Source organism: Amphiprion ocellaris, chromosome 24, assembly GCF_022539595.1.
Source record: "Amphiprion ocellaris isolate individual 3 ecotype Okinawa chromosome 24, ASM2253959v1, whole genome shotgun sequence".
Lineage (NCBI taxonomy): Eukaryota > Metazoa > Chordata > Actinopteri > Pomacentridae > Amphiprion > Amphiprion ocellaris.
In genome coordinates this window covers 4,778,153-4,803,878 of record NC_072789.1, presented here as the reverse complement: position 1 = coordinate 4,803,878, position 25,726 = coordinate 4,778,153, and the positions used below count along the sequence as shown (strand labels likewise).

General features: G+C 43.4%; 1 protein-coding gene across 4 annotated transcripts in view; it reads left to right on the top strand.

The window, feature by feature from the left end:
• Nucleotides 1-43: 43 nt before the first annotated feature.
• Nucleotides 44-25,726, top strand: part of LOC111575440 (histone demethylase UTY-like) — a 31,833-nt gene continuing 6,150 nt past the window's right edge. For 2 of the 4 annotated variants that reach the window (XM_023280572.3, XM_023280571.3), the window contains exons 1-21: nt 45-508; nt 646-709; nt 7,528-7,636; nt 7,842-7,891; nt 8,398-8,456; nt 11,081-11,201; nt 11,392-11,446; nt 12,257-12,291; nt 13,032-13,125; nt 13,308-13,434; nt 13,913-14,011; nt 14,109-14,328; nt 19,647-19,778; nt 19,880-19,951; nt 20,041-20,148; nt 21,511-21,906; nt 22,567-23,471; nt 24,761-24,890; nt 25,044-25,149; nt 25,229-25,434; nt 25,552-25,613. In XM_023280572.3, the coding sequence (XP_023136340.2) occupies nt 330-508; nt 646-709; nt 7,528-7,636; nt 7,842-7,891; nt 8,398-8,456; nt 11,081-11,201; nt 11,392-11,446; nt 12,257-12,291; nt 13,032-13,125; nt 13,308-13,434; nt 13,913-14,011; nt 14,109-14,328; nt 19,647-19,778; nt 19,880-19,951; nt 20,041-20,148; nt 21,511-21,906; nt 22,567-23,471; nt 24,761-24,890; nt 25,044-25,149; nt 25,229-25,434; nt 25,552-25,613 (3,329 nt within the window). In that variant the 5' untranslated portion in view covers nt 45-329. Of the gene's footprint in view, nt 509-645; nt 710-7,527; nt 7,637-7,841; nt 7,892-8,397; nt 8,457-11,080; nt 11,202-11,391; nt 11,447-12,256; nt 12,292-13,031; nt 13,126-13,307; nt 13,435-13,912; nt 14,012-14,108; nt 14,329-17,664; nt 17,803-19,646; nt 19,779-19,879; nt 19,952-20,040; nt 20,149-21,510; nt 21,907-22,566; nt 23,472-24,760; nt 24,891-25,043; nt 25,150-25,228; nt 25,435-25,551; nt 25,614-25,726 lie in introns of all 4 variants that reach the window. The other 2 variants (XM_023280569.3, XM_023280570.3) reach the window with 2 other exon arrangements.

Below are 25,726 nucleotides of genomic sequence, written 5' to 3'. Positions count from 1 at the left end.
GTGGCTAGAGCGGCGCGTGGGTTCGCTTGGGTGACACAATTATAACAACTTTATCTTCGCGGCCGAAACGCATTTTATTGTCAAATACTCACATCTTGGATATTGTACTCAGTTATTCGCATTCAAACAGCGGAACAATATCACTTTGTGATGAAAAATGTGACGTTTGAGGAGCTACCCGGAGAGCGCTTCTGTCCCCCCCGAACGGATTTACTACATCGAATCGCATCTTTTCATCCTGGGAAAAAGTTTTTGATCATTTTGTTTCCTCCAGTTTTCCTTCTTTGATTCGGCGGAGCACACCATTCGTCCCCGCGTCGCGATTTTCCATGCAATCGTGCGGTGTGTCGCTCGCCGTTGCTGCCTGCGCTGCTGCTCGGAGTCTCGGCTCGGCTTCTTCTAGTGGTGATGAGGGAAAGAAAATGGCGGCGGGAAAAGCGAGTGAAACAGAGGAGGACTTTCCGACACTGACAGCCCCGGAGAGGGACAGTTTGGTCGGGATCGACAGGTCGGAATAGCAACCCCATGCACTCACATACACGCACAGTTTGAAAATTAATTGTTTTCTCTCCTTCCGTGTCGTATATGTCCCCGAGCCGCTCTGCAAGTGATACTGAGCCGCCTATGTTGTCTTCTTGCTTGCAGCTCACTGTTTGGATTTCAGAAGCTTCATGAAGATGGCGCCAGAACGAAGGCCCTGTTGATGAAGGTACCTAATATAAACTGGATGTATTTCACAATCGAGCAGCGCCCTGCTTCACGGGACCCACTCGTACCATCAACTACCGTGCACGGCTGTGAATTTGCTCCCCGAGTAGCAAGCCAGCACTGAATGCAAGTGGCCCACTCGCTACGGAGACCAAGGCCAGCTAGCCGCAGCCCCTCTTTTAGCCACTCGGCTAGCTCGGTAGTTAGCTCCTCTCATCCGATGAACGGCGACCCTGCACCTGCGGCTAACTCTTATGTTGTGTCGCTGGCCCCGTGTAGCCACCTAGCCGTGTCTCATGATTTTATTAGTCTTTTAACCTTATCATATGTTAATGTTTGTCAGGCAACCGCCCTTCCCTGTTAGCCGGATAGCTATTCCATGCAGCGTATCCTTGTGTAGTTGCAATTGTACCACCAACAACACAACGTCGTCACGGTTTTTTGTGTGTAGCTGGAAACGTTGCACTTTAATGAGCAAAGTTTCACGCGTGATGGTGGAAATGCAAGAATTAGCCTGTCCCATCTAACCTCGTATGTATCCTTATGTGGCCGATACAACGTTGGTGGGAGTAACGAAGCTTTCTTCAAGGTGCACAAGCTTCACACATTGACGTTATTTGGCGAGGTTAGCTAGCGCCCGTACGCGTTTGCATTGATTTTTTTCATTAACACGCTCTATTGTGTTGTTTCGTGACATCGCGTCGTCTCATTTAAAGCACTTCTGGACGTGTTTTGCTCGTTTTGTTTTGTGGGAGGCCGTGTGGACGAGTTGACAAACGTTACAAGTAACGTTAATGGCTGGCTGCCTGTCCAAGATGGCGGGACATGGCGGAGTGACACTGATAGCTATATAACCAATTTGATGTGAATATATTTCCCAGAATCGTACGTGTTTGGCTTAAGTGCGTCTCAAGTTTCCTCTCGGGTCTCGGCTCATTGTAAAGATGTGTCTCTGCTGCTGACCAAGGTGGCGTCAGGGTCCTTTGTTTACAGTTTGATTGGCTGTGTTTAGCTCTGCATGTGCCCTCGGACCAGAAAGCTGCGCGTTAAACAGCCATTGCCTACCTGTGCGTTACACATGGCCGGGCTAACAAAGAGCAAAGCCCCTTCTCTTGTGAATGATGTGTGGAAGATTGTGCTATTGACAGCTCATGGTTTGAGGGCCCATCCATGAATCCGCTCGCTAGGTGGTGTGGGATACCTAGGAAGTGTAACTACTACTCTAGCATTAGCTGCACACAAGCAGAGAGCCACATACTAGCAAGAAAATGTGGGCAATTAATGCATTTGGCTTGGATCAAAATGCATTGCCCAGTGTGTGTTACTTGTGTCCCTTTTGGATTTCAATCGGAGGACAGATGCATTGGTGTTGATGTGTTGAAACAGCCCACCTTGTCTGCTTTGGCTATGTTTTCTCACACATCCTGTGCAACTGCTTTGGTATAAGCGGTTACACAGGTTATTTTGTGCCTTATGTGCTGTGATTGTGCTGCCGATGCCGTTTGATAGTGTCATAAGCCTGGTCTTGCTCCATACGCAGCATCTGTCGCCAGACTTTCCTGTTACAAGCCTGCTCTTTTTATACAATACATGCACACAGCTCCTGCAGGCACTTGCTGCCACTCCGGCTAACTCGCAGCCTGTGAATTGTGTTGCTGTCTGACCACGAGAGATCTGATTAAATAACACTTAATATAAGCTGGATGGGATACTGGAGAGTAGCATGTGGCTACCTGGGTGTTGGCAATCAGTGCGTTTATATCTGCTCACCCCACCCATGTAGATGTAAGATTTGAAAGTACTAGACTTAATATTGCACATTTATATCAATCAACAATCTCTGTACCCTCCTAGGTGTTGTGTTTATTAACCGGGCCTTACGAGTGACATTTTGCAGTGATGCACAGATCTGATTTGCACAGGGCTGATACTGATCTGACTCAACATAGAAGATAGTTTAGAAATTTGGTCTACAGTTATCTTTTTGTCTGTGTTTCTATAACATTCCATAATTGCAATTTTGCATACTTCTGAAGTCAGTATAATTAAAATGTGCACAAGGCTCGGTGGAAAATACTGATTTTACATTTAAAAAGAAAAAAGTACATGCAAATACGTAGAGTTTGGATATATATATCTGTATTGTAGACTATTAAATTATACAGAGCATAGTGCTATACGTGGACATTCTAATAGCATGTAGCTTTTGCTCTCCCCAGAGGAAAAGCATTGAAGCTTTGTCGCACATCTACTCTTAATAGTGCTCTCGTACACTCACCTGTGCACGGCTCATGAAAACAAAATGGAAAATGAACCACAACGTGGCGTCACAAGCCATTAACTTGCAGCGAGACGCTCTTGTTTGAGCCTGCTGAGAATTATGTAAAGCACTCAATTCGCTCAAACTCATTTGGTCACATCTTTTTTTCACATAGAAGCTGTGTGTTATGACTCCATTTCTGTTCGTAACTTAATAATTTTGAGTGATAACCCCGTTTGGCACTTTGTAATGGTCATGTTGCTGCTCTGTTGCTCTGTCTACTTGCAGATAACAGTCGGTTCACCATTGCTGACAGAACTGGGTCACTGTATCACCAGCAGTTACTAGGTGGTAATGATGTAAAATAGCAAAACGGAAGAGCCATTCAACTCATTTTTATTTCCCAAGTGTGTCGACATTGTGTTAAATACGTTAGTGTGACGCTGTAGGCAATAAAGGTCTTTGACGATTTAGCCTTTTTGGATGGAGTTTGCATGTTCTTCCCATGTTTGCAAGGGGCTTCCTCCAGATCAGGCAGACCATGCTGAAAGATATGCATGCCAGGCTTTAGGAGTGCTCTTGCATTGCCCTTGACTAAGGCAGCGGCTGGGCACCATGGCTGACCTCTTCTCCGAAATAGTTAGGTCATTTGCAGAGGACAGTTTTTCCCACAGGGATTAAGTTAAATAATGTTCGCTGCTTACAGACACTTGACAGACTGTTTCACTTAATTGCACGCACACAAGTCTGGTGATCCAGACTGTTCTTAAAAAGTCTGTGTCTTCCATTCATTTGAATCAGTGGAGCGGAACTGAAAATACCATGTTTCACTTCTGTTTACCCATGGAAGCTCACTGTCCACGACCGATATCATGGCAGTAAGGCGATGAGTGACGATCTGTTTGGTTGTATTTCTTCTGAATGAGTGAAAATCTTCCTAATAGCAGCTACAAACTAGTTGATCTGATGGTGAAGAATTTGTCTATGCACTCCAGCAAAACTCCTGCTTTTGAACGTGACTCACTGCCTTTAGCAGTGTTTACATGTTAGATTGTCTGCTTGCTGCCTGCAGATCAATAGCCGAAGGTGTATTACCATGAAAGGATTGAATTAAAAATGTAAAAAGTAAAGATGCATCCTCACAAGTCCATTCCATTCATATTAAAGGGATACAGAGGATAGCTTAATATCAACAATATGAAAAAATCTGACAGAAGTGACCTACCTGTAGCTTCATGTGCACTGATGTTAATTAGTAACGTTATCAGATTCTTACATAACACTGTCTAACTGTCCTATTACTGGATGTTTGACCTAGTTCTCAACTCATATTAGAAAGTGTAATTGCTGATAATGACAGCCGCTGTCAATGTTTACATCACTGGTTTCAGTCTGTGCACATTTTGATCTTGCTTCTATGACACAGTGATGACTCAGTATTTCTTTTAACCTAATTGAAATAGTCAAGGAAAAAAATTGAAAATGGCTGAAGTATTCCGAGTTTTCTGACAGAATGAGAATGCGGTTTTTCCTGCATAGAGAAGTTTTTGGTGCCCGCTTAAGAGCTTTTAGCCAGTGCCAGCACCACACTGATAAGAGAGAGAATTAGTTTTGTTAACTGGGGTTTTAGTCGACCATAACAGACAATTTTGTTTTGCAAATTGCCAGAAATGAAGAAAAGGCTTATATTTCTGTCAAATAAGGTCACACAGACAGATTAATAATGCAGACGTCGTCGTAAACATTGATTTTCACTCAGTTTTGGACAGTCTTTAAGATCATTTACATGAGACCAAAGTCACAAATGATCTTCTAGTCTCCAGTATCACTAAGCCATGGTGACTGTAGGATTAGCTGAATGTCGCTCATTTATTTGAGATTCATCTATTACTCGGTTAAGCCAAAGTTGCATTTGTGCAATTTATATTGAAGTCTTTAAAAAAAAGCCAAGTTTCAGTGTTACCAATCAAGTCTTTGGCCAAATGTGTCATTACCAAGGTTAAGAAATGTTACAGTGCTGTCAGATTAATGCACACATAAATATGCATATATTTCCATATTTTGTGGATGCATTAACATGTAGGTTGCATCTTGACCTGTGAGTTTTAGAGGTAATGATAATATAATGTAAAATTATGATGCAGTTCCCTTTTTTTTATTTATTGCTATGGAATGGAGGTTAGACTAAAATTGAAATCAGTAACTAAATGGAATTTAAGGCCCAAACTAGCAATTATATTAATTGTTGATTAGTCAATTAGTTGTTTCACCTTAAAAATGTTACTCTATGTTCCCTAAAACCAAACATGACGTCCTAAAATATCTCATAAATGAGTGTCAAACGGGATTAAAAGAAACCAGAAAATGTTTATATTTAAGAAGCTGAAATCAGACTTTTTCTAAAAAATATTGCCTAATCCGATTATCAAAATAGCTGCTGATTATTTTTAATAAATGGAAACTAATTGATTAATCGATGAAGCATTGCAGCTCTAATGTCGATAAATGGCTAAATAGAACTCAGTTTCGACTTGTGAGTTTACGTTATACGAATACAAATGTTCAAATCTTTCAGGCCAGACTTTGAAATCTGTAGAAATTTAATATTATAAGAGATCCACAACAGCAGGCATGTATTTCCTCAAACATAAAGCTACAATTCTGGGCTACGGCTCTTGCGATGAGAGCATGTGGTTAATGCAAGTACTGTAATTAGTCAGCTCGAGCTGCTAACCCTTACAGGAATAATTTGGTGAAAAAACATCATTAGATCAGTAGGCGTTATGAAAGGTGAAGTAGGCCTCACTATTCTGCTAGTTTTCACTGACTAAACCGCCACTGTCAACACTGCTCAGCTCGACTGCTGCTCTGTGTCTAGATAAGGCAGCTATATGTACAATTTGTGAGTGCAAAATACAGGTTGCTTTCATTTTTGTTTATTTTAAACACGACATTGCATGCTTTTAGTTTAAAACGATAACTCATAATCCTTCAAATCGTGTCCTACAGTGAATTGTCAAGTTCCTAAGACCGCTCTGGCTTTGAAATATTAAACATCACGTTTGAAAGGAAAGACCTTGCATTGAACTTGTGAAGAATACTTTTTCTAATTTGCTTTTTCGCTGTAAAATCGCTGTGACAAAGCCACATTTCCACAGTGTAAACACGCCCAGTATTATTGCCGCACATCTGTCCTCGGTCGTTTTTTTGCTCTGTTTCCCTTCCCCTGGTGATGTTTGCTGCTACATCCGCTGCTTTGGTCTTTTCACTATGCTGATAACCATGTAAAATAAATGTACGTGATTACATAACTGCTTTGTGGAAACGACAACACTACCCACCAAAGGCAAACAGCAAGCCTCGTCTGTTTCAAGGTTATTTCTCAGTTTTAAAAGTCGTGGTCGAGGTTGACTTAAAATATTATCCACCTCTGGATAAACTTGCAAGTCATTTCTCAGCCTCACTTACTCCTGTGGCTGCCTGTCCTCAGCTTTTTGGCAGAATGGAAGTCGGCATAAGGACCAGCTGTGCTATCTTTGAGTCTGACAGAACTCGAGTGTTAGGGCAGGTCGAAGGGACAGTATGTGCTTGATGTTGGTGGGCTCAGTCACATTTTTGCAGGATAACTGGAAATTTAATGACTACAAACAGCCTGTTTCTGGACCTACGTCGGTGCACAGTTAAATGCTTCTTAAATCTGAGACAGAAATTGTGTTAATTATAAAGAGGAGAACATGAAAATTAACAGTTGTGTCTCAATTAACCCTAAAATTCTCCATGAAACTTAGCATACCAGTAGCCACAATGCAAAAAATTTTGTTTATATCGCTTTGTGAGTGTGCACAAGGTGGACATTAAGCTATGTTGTGTTTTTAAAAGAAATACAATTTGAGATTGATGAAGTGAACACTACAAATCCCACAATAGGATTAATGAAATAGCTCTTTTGCACCGTCCTGACGACTGGTGTTGCACATCTGTGAATGTCAATAAAAGCGCCAGGGATGTTCAAAAGTGTGGTTAACCCTGTAAGACCCAAATATAGAAAAAAAATTAGCAAAAAAGATAAATAGAATATACAAAAATATATATTTTACAGGGTGAAAATAAAAAAACCACCAACATAGCCCCTAGCTTCTTATCTCTTCCACCTCAGAGGAATCGACTGCTTTTGTATTCACGGTTTATCTGAACAGAACGATCTGTAATAGATTTTTTTTTTCCTGAAACATCATAAAAGCAAAATTCCTTATCTCCTACAAACCTACTTCCTGCAGTGATATTTATCTGCTGAAAAGAATTTGAGCCAACTTGGCCAGAACTTGGAAGCTGACGTCAGCCGTGCTGTGACTTTCAAAAGTTCTGTGTGACATTGTGCTCTGATTTTCACTCTTTGCAGAACACAGACATGGATGGTTTCGTCCTTTTTTTTCTGTTTTTTTTCTCTCCCATCCAACCCCACCCCAGCCTCTCTCAAGTGCTGTGTCCAAATGCATCTGTGACACACACACACACACACACACACACACACTAAGTTGTTATTTTTGTGTTCTCCCCAGGCTGTCCGCTGCTACGATTCGCTCATCCTCAAGGCCGAGGGAAAAGTGGAGCCTGAGTTATTCTGCCAGCTAGGCCACTTCAACCTCCTCCTGGAGGATTATCCGAAAGGTGAGTCATCACTTCTGTTCACCTGCAAATGACTCGTGCAGTTTATTCAGAGATGCTTGGAAAATGATTTCCTCTAATCTCCATCTTTAGCTTGATCAATCATCCCATTGAGTGGCTTCCGTAGACTATAAAAATATTAGCAATTCCTGCTCGCTGCTCATGATCACTGGGTTGATTCTCTGCTTCCCTCACCTTCTAATTGCAGCATTATCAGCATACCAGAGGTACTACAGTTTACAGTCAGACTACTGGAAGGTAAGACACATGTGCCGGCATTCTCACATTGTCATTCAGTTCATGATACTCTCACCTCTTGTCACTGACACACACACACACACACACACACACACACACACACATCACCTTGCTTTTCTCCCCTGACACATACACAGGAAGCTTGTATGGTCTCAGATGGGTTAGAAGCTGTGGTTTCAGGTTTCATGTCAGAGTCATTTTGAATTTTTCCCTTGCTAAAGTGACTCTTTGCGGTCAGACCGAATGCTAGGTATTGGTTTCCCTAATTATTCACCTGAAGCAGGTAGCCGCAGGGTTATGCAATCAGCAGTCTAGGTGTTAACCGCTGGGACTTTTCTGCCACCTTGATTTTCTTTTCATTCAATTGAGTGACGAAGTTGTACGTTTTCATTGTACATCAGGAAATGACACCTCCAAGCCCGGTTTTGATGACCTTTCTTGAGAAATTTTGAGAATTTTGTCTGATCTTCTGAATATGTCTTCTTAAAATTCTCCGTCCTACTCAGAATGCTGCCTTTCTGTATGGCCTCGGGATGGTCTACTTCCACTATAATGCCTTTCAGTGGTGAGTATCAACATTCTTTATGTTCATTTGCATAAGAACAGAGCACCCCAGTGAGTCAGTTTAAATCAATTGTGGGCAATTATTTATTGATGCATTGTGTGTAATTCTTGGGAAAATCCATATAAAGACACAGAAACCTTTAGTTTTATTTGAACTAATAGCGTTAGATGAGGCGTTTAATGCTATTCTCATGTCTGTATGGTCTGCTAGACATACACTTCTTTCCATTAGTCTGTCTGCTTCGCTTCTGAATGAGCGCTTTGATCACTTTTCTCTAAAATGCAGACTTTTCAGTCGTTTCAGTGTCAACACGGCGCTAGTTTTGAAGTACACACAGTCCAATTTAACAGCTAGGCACACACAGGATTACAACGCTGTGACCCAGAGGGCAACACAACAGTCTAGGAAGTGATGCTGTAAAAGCAGCGCTGTAATCCCAGCAGAAAATGCTGGTTTTAGATGATAAACCGTTCAATCATGCACGTACTGTCTCTCTCTCCGTCGCTGATGTGGGGATGTCTGAATGAATGTGTGAGGAGTGTCGTTGAAGCCAACAATATTCCGTATCCCATGTCCGAAAAGGGCTTCAGCATAGCTTAGCATAAGGTCTGAACAACAACATCTTAACAAAATCCACCTCCGAAGCTCACTAATTAACACCTTATATCTCATTTGTTTAACCCATTTGTCATTACTCCACAACTGGGAGCAGTTGCCAGGCAACCAGCGACAAATTACTCTGGGAAAATCACCAAAACACGAGCTGCATCCAAACTCCAATACTATGCACTGCATATTCAGTATATGTACTATTGCTGCACACGCTTCAGTGTCTGTTCAGACACACTGCTGGCCATAATCACACATCATTTCCTGAAACCCTCGTTACCAGCTGGAGGCGCGTTGCCGTGGTAACCCACCAACCTCATTCCCTGTTCCTGTGCCGGCATCTGCTTGCCTCATATCAGGCAGAATTGTCAACTCATTACACGCCGAAATCTGAGACGTAAAGTGGAGAGTAGCAGACATTAAAGCTGAGCTGGCGTGGTTGCTGACCCCCTTATTTCACTATGTGCATTGCTCCTGCATGGCATTATGGGATGTTTAGGCTGGCATAAGTGCACTTGGCATGCTAAATAAACTCACATTCTATTTTTGTTAGTAATCTGTATGGAATTTCAGATGCAGAATTGTGTGCGCGTTGGTTTATAAAAAGGCTAATTCACCTTTTTTTTTTTTTTTTTTTAAATAGAGGAGAAAAAGTGGCTTCATGAGAATCATACCATAAGCAGCCTTGTGCTTAGCGAAGATAAAATATGTCAAAAATAAAGCAATATCCAGTTTTTTCCACCTGGATTCAGATCAGCCTGTCGTTGATGCGTCACATGAATACTTCATAAATGTCAAAACTAGTTATTTGTGCATTTTGAATGAATAAATCACTCCCATTTGTACTGTACACAGGGTAAACAGTCACACTACAGAATGACAGGTCCATTCAAGAGAGATCGCTTATCAAAGAGAAGCTGCGAATGCAAGATCAGGGTCACACGGCTCTGTTGTAGTGTGTGTTTATCTGTGTGTGTTGTTATCAGCTGGAGAAAAATGCCTTTGAAGAGAAGCTGACTGATGTTGTTTCCATAGGAACGCCACAACCAGAGTCAGTTGTGGGTGAATTACCAATAAGAATCAGGCAGCTATGAACCTCTGCACGCATAAAAACACTGGAGATGCAAGATCAGCAAATACAGCCGTTGTTCTCCGCAGCGACTGCAGGCAGAATCCACTCAGATATCGTTGTAAACTCCCACTTAACCCTCCTGCTGTCTTCATTTACGGGCACCAAAAAATATTGTTTCCTTGTCTGAAAAAAATTCCCCAAATTTCTGAAAATTTCCAAAACCTTCAGGAAGAAAATTCCAATAATTCCTTAAAAGTTTCCCTTAAAAGTTTCATTTAAAAAAATCCCCCAAATTTGGCAAGAAAATTCTTGTAAATATTTTCGTAAAATGAGTAAAAATCTTCCAAAAAAATCCTAAAAATATCTAAAGTGATTACATATATATCAGGAAAACTTCTAATATTTTCTTTAAGAACATCCAGCGAATTTCGCTGGATTTTGGTTGATTTTTTGTGAATGTTCTTAAAGAAACATTTTTAACATTTCTTTTTTCCACCAAAAAATGTTCAAAGATTTCCCAAAAATGTTGAAAATGTGGACATCAGAAGTTTCACTGGGATAAAAATTTTTTCCCCACATTTTCAAACTTTAAAACGGGTCAGTTTTGACCCACAGGACGACACGAGGGTTAAGTGCTGCTGCCAATAGCACGTGCAGCACCTCAGCACTCCAACTACCACTATAGAATAATCAAAGCTTGCATTTTTACTTCTGATTGTGAAGGAACCGCAGCAAAACTGTCTCAGTCGCTGTGGCAGGAACGTGTTTAGTATTCAGTTCAAGGTAGCGCTCACGCAGCGTGACTGGAATGAGCAGCGACTGTCTGTCCAGCCGAGATGTGCTGCAGCTCAGGTTGAGTTCACACCTGAAGTTTGTCTTTGAATGTAAACCTATTTGTTCTGCCCCTTTTTGGTAATTTTCTTAAAATCTAACTCCTTCGCAGGGCGATCAAAGCATTCCAGGAGGTGCTGTACATTGACCCAGGGTTCTCCCGGGCCAAGGAGATCCACCTGCGACTGGGTCTCATGTTCAAGGTCAACACAGACTACGAGTCAAGCCTAAAGGTACGTCCAAAACCGAAGCTGTTCGGTATGCATTCAAAACCTCATTATGAAGCACACATAGGAGGAGTTGGATTATCATGAACAGCAGGGATTCTATTCAGTGACTCTACTGTATTGTGTATGTGTGGGTGGGAAGATTAATGTGCAGTTAACCGTGAGAAAAACATTCTTTTTGTGTGTGTTTTTGCAGCATTTTCAGCTGGCTTTGATTGACTCCAATCCCTGCACTTTGTCCAAAGCTGAAAGTAAGCCCTGTTTTCTTTATATTTTTCATGATACTGTATTTATTTAGAAAATAAAGCAATTCTGAATGTACCCTTTTTATAGCACTGCTGCCAGATAGTATTTTCAATCATTCTCAGCCTGCACACTCACATCAATTGCTCATAAAATGGAAAAATCCCTCTGCCTGTGCAACAATGAGGACAAAAGCAGGGAAACTTGGCGTCTCGTTGTGTTTGCCGTCTAGGGTAGAGCGTATTAGATTGTGGTCAGCTGCTTCGGCTCTGTCTAGGCAGATTGCTGGTATTATTTGATATGCTGCTGCCATCTCATCTCTCCCGCCTCGGTACCTGTTACCTTGGCGACAGCAGTATCTTTTTTTTTTTTTTGCCCAGCCTCTCGCTGTTTGCCTTTGCCTCATTGTGTCCCCCTCGTTCCTTTTCTCACTCACACACATACGTAGCAAGGGCAGCCCCCATCTTTCTTCCCTCTCTCTCCCTCTCTCTCTCTCTCTCTCTCTCTCTCTCTCTCTCTCTCTCTCTCTCTCTCTCTCTCTCTCTCTCTCTCTCTTCCTCCATCTGCTGAGAGTCACTCAGGCAGCTTAGATCAGACACTGCAGCGCTCCAGACAAAGGAAGGTGCCGCCAGGAGCACAGCTACCTATTAGGTTATTCTTACTGTAGACAGGCAACCTTGGGGTTTCTCACACCTATTTACTGACAACTCAGCACTACTTTCCAAAGACTTGGGAAAGACAATGAGGAGGACTGACTCTTGTATTTCTTAAATGTTGAATAACCTCTAACACTTTTTCCCTCTTCTCTCCTTTCACAGTTCAGTTCCACATTGCTCATTTATATGAGATTCAGGTAAGTGCTCGCTCTTCTCTACAACCTGTGCTTCAGCTCTGCTCGCTCCCAAGGGCACAAGACTAGATTTGTTTTCCTGCTCTCTTTTGGGAGAATAAGTGCTGCATGTTGATTGAATGTGCAATACAGAGGCAAAAAGCTCGTAACCGGGTTAGAAGTGTAAATCACGGGGTATGTGAATGCTGGGGATAGCCCTGCTTGTTTTTTTGTGTGTGTTTTTTGAACTAGACAAATTTAGGAGGGAGCAGGGTGCGTGAGTGGGTGGTTTGCGGGAGGGGATAGGAGATTACTCTCAGCCGATCGACGGGGTTGCCACGGAAACAAGAAAGTCTGTCTCCCCCTCTTTTGTATGCTGGTGGTCTCTCTCTCTCTCTTGCTCTGTCTTGATGTGGGTTTCAGTGGAGAGGTACAGTAGCTCTCGCCAGCTCGGGGAGCAGCAGCAGCGCTTCACGACTAATTTTTAGTGCTGTGTCAGAACACAACACCGCAGTGGAATTCTCAGGCTCATAATGTTTGCAGAGATGCAAAAGTGTGACTAAATTTAGACGAGCAGGGAGGGCCGTCAGTGTGATTACTTGGGCATTCCTGTCTTGCAGCACAGCGGAAAGATGGGAAACAGATGATTTAGCAAAAGTCATGGGTTGAATTTGAATTAATTGTGCGCTGTTCTTTGTTCATCACCCTCTACCAACCCCACTCTGTTCAATTCTTTGTCCTCCCTCATTACTTCCCATATCCAGAAGAGATACCGGGCTTCCAAGGAGGCTTATGAGAGCCTTCTGCAGACGGAGGATCTTCCTGCACAGGTGAAGGCCACTACCCTGCAGCAGCTAGGTAAGAATTTTGTGTAGGCAGTGAAAGCAATGCACAGTGATATTCTGCGGAAACTTTATTTTCTTGCGAAACTGAGAAATCTCAATTCGTTTTCTCTTCCGTCTCAGAGAAAGTTTTGGTTCTGAGAGTTGAAAGTTCTTAATGCAAAACGTCGACTGATTAGTTGAACTTTTTTTTCCCAGGCTGGATGCATCACACAGTGGAACAGCTCGGGGACAGAGCCAGCAGGGACAGCTATGCCATCCAGTGTCTGCAGAAATCTCTGGAGGCTGACCCCAACTCTGGACAGTCCTGGTACTTCCTTGGCAGGTGTGTTGCTCATACAGATGATGATTTGAATGATGTTGATTTCGGTGGTATCATAAAGAGTCAGTCTGTCATCTGAGAAAATCCTCTTTGGCACAGTTGTAAGAAAGCAGTCAAATATATAGCCATGAATGTTTTGGTCAAATACAGAGTTGGGGATACATTTTTAGAATGAATAATACATCCATGCATCCATTATCTATACACCGCTTAGTCCTCATTAGGGTCATGGTGGGGCTGGAGTCTATCCCAGCAGACTTAGGTCGCCAGTCTATCACAGGGCTACACTTGGAGACAAACAATCACACTTAGATTCACACCTACGGATAATTTACAATCACCAGTTAACCTCAGTATGCTTTTGGACTGTGGGAGGAAACCTTAGTACCCAGAGAAAACCCATACATGCACAGCTCCATGCAGAAAGATCCCAGGCAAAAGCAACTACAGCACAAACCTGACCAGCATGTGTCTCCTCCAGGTGCTACTCAAGTATTGGGAAGGTCCAGGACGCCTTCATCTCCTATCGGCAATCCATAGACAAATCAGAGGCCAGTGCGGATACCTGGTGCTCTATAGGGTAAGTGTTAATTTGAATGTGTTATCAAATTTTTCTTTTGCTTTTTGGAGCGACATTTCCCTCTGCCTTTCACTCATGTGTCCCTTCCATCCATCAGGGTGTTGTACCAGCAGCAGAACCAGCCCATGGACGCTCTGCAGGCCTACATCTGCGCCGTGCAGCTGGACCACAGCCACGCTGCTGCCTGGATGGATCTGGGCACGCTGTACGAGTCCTGCAACCAGCCGCACGATGCCATCAAGTGCTACATCAACGCCACACGCAGCAAGGGCTGCACCAACACCACTGCGCTAACCCACCGCATCAAATGCCTGCAGGTGGGTGGGGAGAGGCGGGAAGCGGCCATCACCGTGGCTGTTTGGATGGCTTCGGTTGGTTTGATTTCACAAACGAGGAAAATGTGGCAGCATACGGAAGTTCAAGTTCAGTCATCTACCAGCAACAGTAGCAGGGATGTCCCCATGATAGTGAAGCAGTTCAAATAACTGACTTCACTACCGCCTCCTTGTATTTCTTAGTGTCCTGTCGTATTTTGTTTAAAAGTGTGGAGAGGAGAACATCTGCTATAAACACTCCCTGATGCACACTGTCATCTCATTAATTGAAAATGCAGCCTGCCGTTTCTTCATTATCTACTCTGGTTTTGCTCGATTGGGCTCAATGTTTTCAGACACTTACCAGGCTAATACCGCAAATACAGATCCATCAGCATCACCTATATTAGTCGGGGACATCCCTGATTGCTGGCAGCCGATTATTTGCTCTTGCAGCTTTGCGGTTCACTCACTTAAAGCTGTTTTGTGTGTGGACTGCGGGCAAAGAAAAAACATGAACAGAACTGTACCACTGGCTGACAACTGAACTTCCTTGATGTAACGTGTTAATGCAACAAACCAGTGCAGGCTGACACCCCTCAGCATGAGCAGCCTCTCCCTTTTCTGAACCTTCCTGAACCTAAAACTCCCTTCCACTCACATAGGAACGAAAGCATGGGGTTTTCTCAAGGTTTCTTCTGTACTACCATCATTGTGCTCTTCTGCTGCTCTTTAACATCCCTGTGAGGCCGTGATAAATTGGTTGTTCCTCAGGGATGTAATTGGACAAGTCTGTTAGGCACAAAGGAGACTTCTGAGGACCTGAAATCCTACAGGAAAGGAAAAACTAAAATAGAATCTGGTGGCATTTTAATTCTGATATCCTGTACTCCTCCCATTCCCCCAAGATCTTACCTCATATTGGATGATTGGCTAGTAAGGTTGGAGCCACGATAAAAAAATGCTTTGAATTTTGATTCAGAATTATGACACATTTGAGCAAAACTGTTGAAATTATGAGAATATAGGCAGAACTATAACAGCGTTTAACACGAGTTAAATGTCTGACTTATGAGTCTAAAGGCAGAAATATTAGTTTCAAGTCAGGATGATGTGTTGAAAATTTTGATAAAAAGGTCAGAATTATGACAAAGTCAGAAGTATGAGATAGTCACACATGAGTTTAAAGCTGAAATTATTAGTTTCTAGTCAGGATGATGTGTTAAAAGTCAGAAGTTTGAGGGAAAAGGCCAGAATTATGAGAATACAGGGGGTCCTCGGTTTACGATGTAATCGACCTACGGCGTTTTGTCGTTATGTCGGAACTGGTTATGTGGGACAAATACGTTGTGACGCGGCGCTACAAAGCTTGTTTTATGCTTACTGCATCTGCGAGGTCTGTGCAGCTACATGTGGACGGATTGTGTAATTTTAACAGCCATGCCCACTCACACGGCGGAGCCACGTGGAAAACTGGCAGAAGAACAGGAGCTAATAGCAGCAGAAGTTCAGAAATACAGGCATTTATACGATTCATCACACAGAGGTCACTGTAACCCGGTTTTGAACAATTCATGGCGTGAAATTAAAACTAACTGCTGAAATGCCATGTTTTAAGTGGTGTAAACAATGGCAAACTTCATCTACTCTAGTTTAGTATTAGAGTAGACTAGGTAGACGTGTGTTTGCGATACACTGCCCCCTGCAGTTTGGGAGCAGACGCCACATGTTCTCTCGAGCGGATTTCCAAGCGTCTTCATTTCGACGCGGCTCGTTTGTATGGAAAGCATAACCCGGTCTTTAGACTGTTTTGTTTACATTCAGTGGTTTTACTCCACCTCGGATTTTGCTACATTTGCAAACTTTTTGCCCTTCATTATGACTCCCAAGCCTAAATCAGACTCTTCAGATGGCAGTGCTTCAAAGTAAAGGAAAGCTATCTCCATGGAAGTGAAATTAGATATAATAAAATACTCAGAACAGGGCGAAACACTGACGAACATCTGTGAAGTTGTAAGAACAGTGCAACATATTGTAGTGACCCTCTGTTATGAATGAGTGAGACTTTATCTCTTTCTCTGGTCATGTGTTGAACCTTCACACAGGCTACTGTGGGCCGTAGCTAACGCCAAAATAACTACAAAAAATGACAACTTAGCTCTAGAATTAGCCGCCATTCCCAGCTTGCTCTCGCTCGACACGCTACTGCTGACTCTCAGCCAGTCAGAGGTGAGCTAACTAAACATGTCACGTTCACTGACATTAGGTAAATCTGGAACTGAACAATAAACATTGAAACCTCAACAACAATATCAGTCCATTACAGTATTCTGTTTTCTTCTTGTAAAATGACTCATACATACATGACAGTCATGACTTTTCCAAAGAACTGATCAATATTGTGATGCATGTAACGGCTTTGTTTACATTTTTGTCGGCGGTCCAACTTCTGAAAATGGACTTCAAAATGGAGCTCAGTAGGAACAGAATCCTGACATAATTCAGGGACCCCCTGTACAGGCATAGTTATTAATTTAAAGAGGTTATTGTTAGTCATAATTATGAGTTTAATGGCAGAATGATGAAAATAAAAGGAGAATTCCAAATTTAAAGAGAGAAGGGATAATGTTTTGGAAGTCAGGCTTCTGACTTCAAACTCTGATTAACTCAGAATTCTGAAACAAAAGTCAGAACTCATTTTTTTCAGTGACTCTAATCCCTACTGTACAGTATAGTATGAGGAGAAGAGGGAGAATCAACATGGTAGCACCCTTGAGAAATAATTCATTAAGCATTTATTGTCCCCTTGAAGCTAACGCTAGCTGAGCAAATTCGCCCCTAGCCTCCCACAGATTGACCAAACGGGGTCCACACAACCCCCATATCTTATGCGTTGAGTTGTCCATCTATACTTTTTTCCAAGCGGTGTCATTTTTCCTTTGCATATGCATGAAGGAATGTTACATTTCAACCAGTCATGTTAGCACAATTTCATGGCATTAAGACAAGCTCAGCGGCTTGTTTTAATGGAACTGTGACTGTGTTACTGTTGCTGAATGTCATTCAAGTACCTCCTTGTGTGGTTGATACATAATGTAGATTTATTCTTCAGACCATGCAGCCAGAGTAATTTAAAGCATATCACTGTCAGTTTCCAGCGTAGCTTCACTTGCTTTATAACCTCTACCTATTTACCATTGCTGATCATTTCCTTGTGTTGAGGTCATCGTTTTTTCTTTATTTTTTATTTTTTGAAGAGAAAAACAAAAAAACATAAGGCTTGTGTTTTGTTTTTTTTTTATTTTTTTTGTTTTTTCACGTCGTTTTCCATTCCCCTAGGCTCAGTTGAATAACCCCCAGCTCAGTAGCCTACAGGGTAAAAGTAAAATGCTCCCTCTTATTGAGGAGGCGTGGAGTCTACCAATCCCAGCTGAGCTAACCTCCAGGCAGGGAGGCCTGAGCAGTGCACCACAGCAGGTGAGAGACCAGATAGAGCAACTTGCACCTCACTCCCTTCCCTCCCCTACCCCACCCTCCCCCCTCTTCTTCCTCCTCCGCTCTTTTACCTCTGACTTAGACACATATAGGCACTCGAACGCACCACACAGAAGGTCAACACATGCGCATGTACTGTTTTTTTTTTTCTCACCGATGGGTAACGCTTGAGCTTCACTCCACCTTCCACCTCGTCTGCGTGTTTGTGTGAACACGGATGTCTAAAGAAGCCGACAAAAAATACCTTCTGTTGCCCTCAAATTGGAGATTTATGTGTAAATCATAAACTACTTATTATGCTTCATTCCAGTTGGCGTCTAGAATATACCAACTGGAATATCGTGGCTGTTTTATGGCATCCGTTTGACATGTGGAGAGATCCAGCCAAGTGTTACCCACTCCTGCACCCCCTCTCTTTCCCCCAGCAGGCGCTCGGCTTCACCCATCACGCTCAGTTCAAGCAAAATGACAAATCGACAGAGGCTTTTCGCTCATTCTTTCCTATTCTCCTTCTCTTAATCCTGCTTTTAATCTAATGTGGTATTCAGGATTACTACCCTCCTCCACCACCACCACCACCTCCCTACAGTCTATCAACAAATCCAGTTTAAGGTGGCAAAACTATTTGAACCTTTGCCACACGCTGCTTCTTGCTCTTAATCTGCTTTTTTGGTTCGATTCGGCAGAGATATAAGTATTCGAAGTCAAGTGGCTGTGTTTCTAAATTCTCACACTTGCTGCCATTTTGGCCTTTTTGGCTTTTGACCCGGCCAAAAAGTGTGATCGGTGAGGTCGTGCTGTCGTAGAGTGCTCCCAGGCTTCCCATTGTCTCTCTCTCTCCCCCCCCACCCCACTATCCCTTCAGTGGCTGACCTTAGATGTCCTGCAGCTGCTCACGATGCCCCAGCAATGCCCCCTAGTGTTCCATTACCACTTTTCATTCAGTCTTGCCCATCATACGGTAGATGCCGGTAGTTCTGCTGTGTGTCCTTGTTTGTGTGTGATCATTGTTGTGTTACTGAACTGGAGTATGTTGATTTGGCAGCTGGGGAAATTGACTTGAACTTAAAAATGGCACATTACTAAGCAAACGTATAGCTTTTTTTTAAATGCAACACATGCAAATGCTATTTATTTTCCACGCTCAAGCAGGAAAAGTCTAGCAGGCTTCATAGCGTATTGATTTTTATAGCAGCTGGAACAAAACATGGCAAATTTTTAAGCAGTCACATCTGCCTGGCAGGCTTCCTCAGAGGTAATAGTAAGGCTGATAGTGCGTGGGATTCGTCGTAACCTTTCGCTTAAAAGGTTAAGTTATGCATTTGCGCCTCTAAACAGCTACAAGTGCAGTGAATTTGGCCATACAGACAGCATTATGTTGATAAGAAGCAGTAGTGGTGAATTTCCACCAGCATTCCTCGAAATTGGAGGAATGCCCCGGGGGCTGTTGTTGCCCTATGATGCAACACCTTTTCGACACACAGGAGTGTTTTTTGTTCTACGTGATTTTTAAAACGCCCGACACAGAATCACAGTATTGCTCTCGTTTTTTTTTTCTCTCTTTCCCATCTCTCCCTCTTGCTTGCTTTCTCCCATTGCTGCTCTACCTCCTGATAACATGTTTAATTGCTTCTTTTCACTCCCCCTTTCATCTTATTTTAAATTTTTCGTTGCTTTTCGTTGCCACCTAATTTCCCCACTTCTTCTTCCTCTTCTGTAACTTTTTGTTTAATTTTGTCCGCCCATTTGCGTCTCTCCACTTTTCCTCTTTACATTTGTTTTGCTTCCCTTTTTGCCTGCGCTCCCTCCATCCCCTTCCCCTCCAGGCTTGCAAGCCCAATCACAGCGCAGAGGGCGGGGGCTCGGGTCAGTCTCTGCCCCCTCACGTGGGCTCGCTGGGCCAAGTGGAGGACCAGTCCTGCCCGGCCAAGAGGAGGAGAGCCTCCAGTCCCGCCAAGGTAAATACGACAGTGGCGGCATCGTTTATAACCACTAGTAGAGTTACAGTTTTGTACTTCAATCTTTCAATCCACCTTATCATCATGTATTTCCCCCTCAGGGCGATTCATGGGCCAGTAATCCAGCACAGCAGCCAGTCCCCAACTGGTACCTCTCCCCACAGAAATTACAGGTTGGTAACACTCCTTATCTTTTTATCCTTTAGCTTGGGCCATTACAGAAGTCAAGTGAGGTTTCCAACTCTTGCCGCCTGTCTTGCAGGTGCTGGAGCAGTTGCGGAGTAACCGGGCCAACCTGAAGCCCCCACAGCTACAGATGTTGGAGCAGCTGGAGGCTCAGCTCGCCATAATGCAGCAGCACCAGCACCAGGTAAAGATATTACACCAGATGTATTCCCGTACTGTTCAAAACTTTGGGGTCACTTAGAAATGTCCTTATTTTTGAAAGAAAAACTGTTTTTTTCACTGAAGATAACATTAAATTAATCAGAAATCCAGTCTAGACATTGTTAATGTGGTAAATGACTATTCTAGCTGGACATTTTTAATGGAATATCTCCATAGAGGTACAGAGGAACATTTCCAGCAACCATCACTCCTGTGTTCTAATGCTACATTGTGTTAGCTAATGGTGTTGAAAGGCTAATTAATGATTAGAAAACCCTTGTGCAGTTATGTTAGCACATGGATAAATGTGTGAGTTTTCATGGAAAACATGAAATTGCCTGGATGACCCCAAATTTTCGAACAGTAGGGTACATAATCTTTGCTCTAAAAGTGTCAGTGGCACAAGAAAATACTTTTTTTAAGCCTTCATTTTAGCTGCATCTAGGATTCATGACTGTTCTTTAAAATCTATCTTAATAATATGTCAGCATGGTGTTTTATTTACAGACACAAAACAAGAATTAAGTTGCATATACAGTACATACAGTGTAAAAAAAAAGTTTTTACTGTAAATTATGGCAGCTGTGGTTGCCAAAACGCTACCATAAAATTACAGTAAAACATTTTCTACATTTACGATAAAGAAATGTATTGATATTGTTGATTACGGCATTTTTCCGTTAAAAACTGCAGGAGTCGGGAAATGTATTTTTTCCAAGAGAAAAAAAATCTAAAAATAAACACTTTTCTCCTGATTAAGTTATTTCCGGTGATTCGGTGTTACATAAACTGCATCAAACTGTTTAGAGTTTACAGATTTTTGCCGTCATGGTTTGACAGTTTTTCGCTATAAAATGTACAAACATTTTTTTACAATGCACCCATGGATGCTTACACAAAACATCAGATACACATTTTAACATGTATGCATGAAGATCCACTCTTCAGTCCTTTAAGCACAGACTGTAGAGATTTTGTGTACCGATTGGTTAAAGGCTTTACCTGTGATCTTAAAGTAAATAAACTCTCTAATCCAGAGTGTGTAAACTCTGTGATTTATGATCCTCCGGTTTTATTCAGACCTGATTTAGGCGACTCAAATCCCTCTCGCTGTGTGTGGTGTAGTGTAGGCGTTGTATAGTATTACGTGCCAAACCACAAGTGAGTGCAGGTAAGAATGTGAATGTCGACATGTGTTTGTGTTTTTTTAACTGACTCAGTCGTCTTTCAGTGGTTCAGCTCGCCCATCTGGTTCTCAGACCAGATTCAGATTAACAGAATAAACAACAGATAAGCTGTCATTAAGTTTCAAACAGTTTTTTTATGTTCTTTTCCTCTCCCACAGATGAGACAGAATGCCTCAGGAGGTCAGGTGCGCCCCTCGCTTCCCAACGGCCCCACCGCCAACTCCCTCCCCTCCCCCAACCCCAGCCTCCACCCCACGCGGCCCCACCTCGGGCCCCACCGGCCCCTGTGCCCGCCTCAGCCGCTGGCCAACGGGCCCGTGGGCTCTGGGACACACGAACACTCGGACTCTCTCCCTGTGGGTGACAGTAGTAACAGTAGTAGTAACAGTAGTAGTAATAATAAGCCAGGGCCCACGGCCACAGGACCCAACGGAGACGTGCCTTACCTGCAACCTGCCGGCAGCGGCGACGCAGCACTGCTACCTCACACCTGCACAAGCACGCAAACACAGGACGCCATGCCGCGCCAGGCCCTGCACCTAAACTCCTCTCAGGTTAGACGCTTCTTCACTCGCTGTTCGTCTTTGTTCGAGCGCCTGTGACAGAACATGCAAAATTAAAAGTCCCTCTGGCAAGTTCACTGTCGCTCGGTTAAGTAATGGATATAAATCTGTTTTATCCTACTGACCTACTTGGCTCCATTGTAAAAACTGTCAGAAACCATCGAGTAGAATCAAGTGATTTTATGAAACAAGCTGTGAAATCCCTCCCATGAGACTCTTAAATTAAAGTATGCATTAATTCTTCCATGCATCCCTAATCTGTGGTACGGAGCCAAAGCATGTATAAAAATCACATCTACAAATTATCCCAGTGGTATAGCTACATTTATTCATTTATTTGGTGGGGACAGTGCACATTAATGAACATCTATTTATACAGCAATGGATGTAAATATGCCGGATTATAGCAACAATGCAAATTTCATCTGCAGTCCCTAGGCAAAAAGAAAAAAACTAAAGAGAAGAAAGACCTAACAGTGATACATAGGACAATAAATCACAAGACAACAGGTCGCAGTAAAAGGACATGTCCACAAGGCCATGTTTTCACCTCACCAGAAGACTGATTTTCTAAAGATTTAATGAGCTGTACACTCTATCTGCACTTTCTGCTTCTGGTGTGTAACATTTATGTTTTTCTTTCTTCTTTAGGGGCTTCAGAAGGGGTCTGTTCCAAATGCGACAGGCTCCAGCAGTGAGGGGACCCTCTCTCACCCCCAGACCCCCAACTCCACCACCCCTGTGCACCCCAACAATCAGGTTGGACATTCCACTAATGCCCCATCGCCACGGCAGCAGCCTCATAACCACCTCCCATACCCTCCCTCCCTCCCCAACTCCTCTACCTCAGGTGGAGCAGGACCTGGTGCGTCCGCTACCAAAGATGGCAACACCACAGCCACGTCCCTCGGCAACGGGGGCTCCGAGGGCAAAACACCATTGCCGCTGCCGTCAGCTGACGGCAAAACAGCGCAGGCAGACGGCCTAGCCAATCACGTCCACTCGGGGGATGGCGGCAAGGTGTCAGAAAGTGGCGAGAAGCCGAGCCTTAGCGCAGACAATCCTAGGCTATCTGCCCTGCTGGCGGGGGGGAAGGGCCCTGAGGAGGGCGAGGGGCTGTCAGAAGGGACTGCATCCACAGCAGCCGCCACGCCAGAGTCCCACAAGAAAGTCAATAACATTCACCCCGCCGTCCTGCCCTCCACCCCCCACGCACAGGGCAGCTCGGCTGCCTCCTCGCCCATCTCTGCCATATCCACCGCCACACCGTCACCCAAATCCTCAGAACACACCCAAGCAGGCGCCCACAGTCCCACCACCACCACCACTAACACCACCACCACCACCACCACCACCATGTCGTCTACTGCACCCGCCGTTAACGGCAACGGCAAAGGAGGTATCTCTGAGGACTCTCAAAGCCCGCTGAAGGCTGAGCCACCCACCGTCACCAGTCTCAAAGCTACGCCTCCACACGGACACGGCTCCTCGTCTTCATCGTCATCATCTTCGATATCCATCTACCCCAGCTCCACAGATGTGCTGAAGGCCTGCAGGTGAGACTGGAATGCCTCGTTGTTTTTTATTCACATCCTGGTGTCCTGCAGATGAACTCAGGCTGTAACCTGTTGGCCCTGTTTAATTCCTTTTGGCAGGAAAGATCATCTTGGCAGGGAGATCGGTTTGTTGACAAAGGCAGAGTCACACATAGCCAGGTCACAAAGTTCATAAGCCTTGCACCAGATTTCTGGCGTGTGTAAAATTCTCCGCTTCCCAAGCACTTAAGCAGGGCTTAAAGTGTCAACTGAGTTGATTCTGGCAAGGACGGACTCAACCGTGTTTGTGTGCTCATATAAATGAGCTTGATTAGAAGAAATGGGTGACTGCTTTAGTGCAAATGAGTATGAAGTCTGAAAATGTGTCCACTTTGCTCACTTTGTCTCAAGCTTTACAGATACTAGCTAAAACATCATATTGTGCATCTACTGTTTTCCAAACTGACAGCAGAATTTAGCTCTGTATTGCATTTAGTGCAAATGTGAGGAGGATCAGTTGAAGTGTGCGATTTGTTTTGAACATGTCTCCTCCCAGTGGAATTACAGCGCAACTACAGAACCAGAGGCTAATAATTATGTAACTGTCAATAACACCGAAGGCTACTGGGCAGCCTTGTTGCCATGCAGATATCAGTCAGTGCAGATTATTCATTTGAAACAAACGAGTGCTCTATATTTTACATTTATTTGGTGAAATTTGGCATCACACTCTTTTTAATTTAATTTTCATGCAGCTGATATCCTTATGTAGGTGTCTGATGATGTTCTCTTGCACTTCGTAGTCAATAAAGTGGCACTAAATATGGATATTTTTAATAAAACATGCAGACACTTCCCAGAGTCACTGCTTAATGACTCTTTGTTGTGGTGCTTATCAATAGTTGGGGGTAAAGTGAATGGAAGTTCAGTAGAATGTGGTGAAGAAGAGACTCATAGGGGGAATTAAGAGCACTATTAATTGAATTAAACTTCAATATTATTGATAATACACACAAACTGGCACCACAGTGCAGTAAATTCATAATTAAGTCCTGCTTTTTTGCCTTTTTAGAGTTACTTTTCATCTTCAGTTGGACATATTTTGTGATGTCGCATCAATAGTAGCTGCAATTTTTACAAAAGTTGCTTTATTGTGATATCACTGTATTTGGGGAAATTCTAGTGTTGTCTATTAAGCTGTGATTCCCACTACTTTGTAAATCCTGCCAGTCCTGTTTGCTTTATTTTATTAGTGTATCATTTACCTGTCTGCCCTGAATGACAACACTCTCTACGTTATTTATGTGCAGAAACCTGGGGAAGAACGGTCTTTCCAACAGCAGTATACTCCTCGATAAGTGCCCCCCGCCACGGCTGCCCCCTCCACCCTCGCCAGCCCTGCCCAAAGACAAGCTCAACCCCCCCACGCCCAGCATCTACGTGAGTATCACCCACAGGAAAGAAAGCTGATTGAGTCATTAAACCTAGAAAAACAGGCTAAATTATCAAATATTATGGGATTTTTAGTAGTTAGTAGATTGTTATAGTGCTTTGTGAAATCCTTCAACTTGCTGTTTCTTGCCTGTTGAGCAGCTGGAGAACAAGAGGGATGCTTTCTTCCCCCCACTGCACCAATTCTGCACAAACCCCTCCAACCCCGTCACTGTCATCAGAGGCCTGGCTGGAGCTCTCAAACTGGGTAAGTGTTTTTATTTAAGCATGTTTTTCACAGCGAGTATAAGTGTTTTGAATTGTTTCCCGCTTCATTGTCTCTTCAGATCTGGGTCTGTTCTCCACGAAGACGTTGGTCGAGGCCAACCCGGAGCACCTGGTGGAGGTCTGGACTCAGCTCTCGCAGCCTGCCGACGAGAACTGGGACCCGACGGGCACCAAGAAAATGTGGCGCTGCGAAAGCGCTCGCGCTCACACGACCATCGCCAAATATGCCCAGTATCAGGCTGCTTCCTTCCAGGAATCCCTGCGGGTGAGTTTCTGTCACTTCTCATGCAGAATTCATATATCTGCATCACTTTGGAGAGATTTAGGAATGCAGAAAAAAAGATTTGGCAGTGATTTAATGTGATTTTTGGTTTGTTTTCAGGAGGAGAATGAAAAGAAGGCACTAAAGGAGCCCTCGGACACAGAGCCAGCGTCGGCAGAGAGGTATGTCATCATCCTTAGACATTTTTTCTAACTGGAAATCCTATAAACATGCTTAGATTTTTTGCAATATATTGTCATTAACCCTCCTGTTGTCCTCATTTACGGGAACCAAA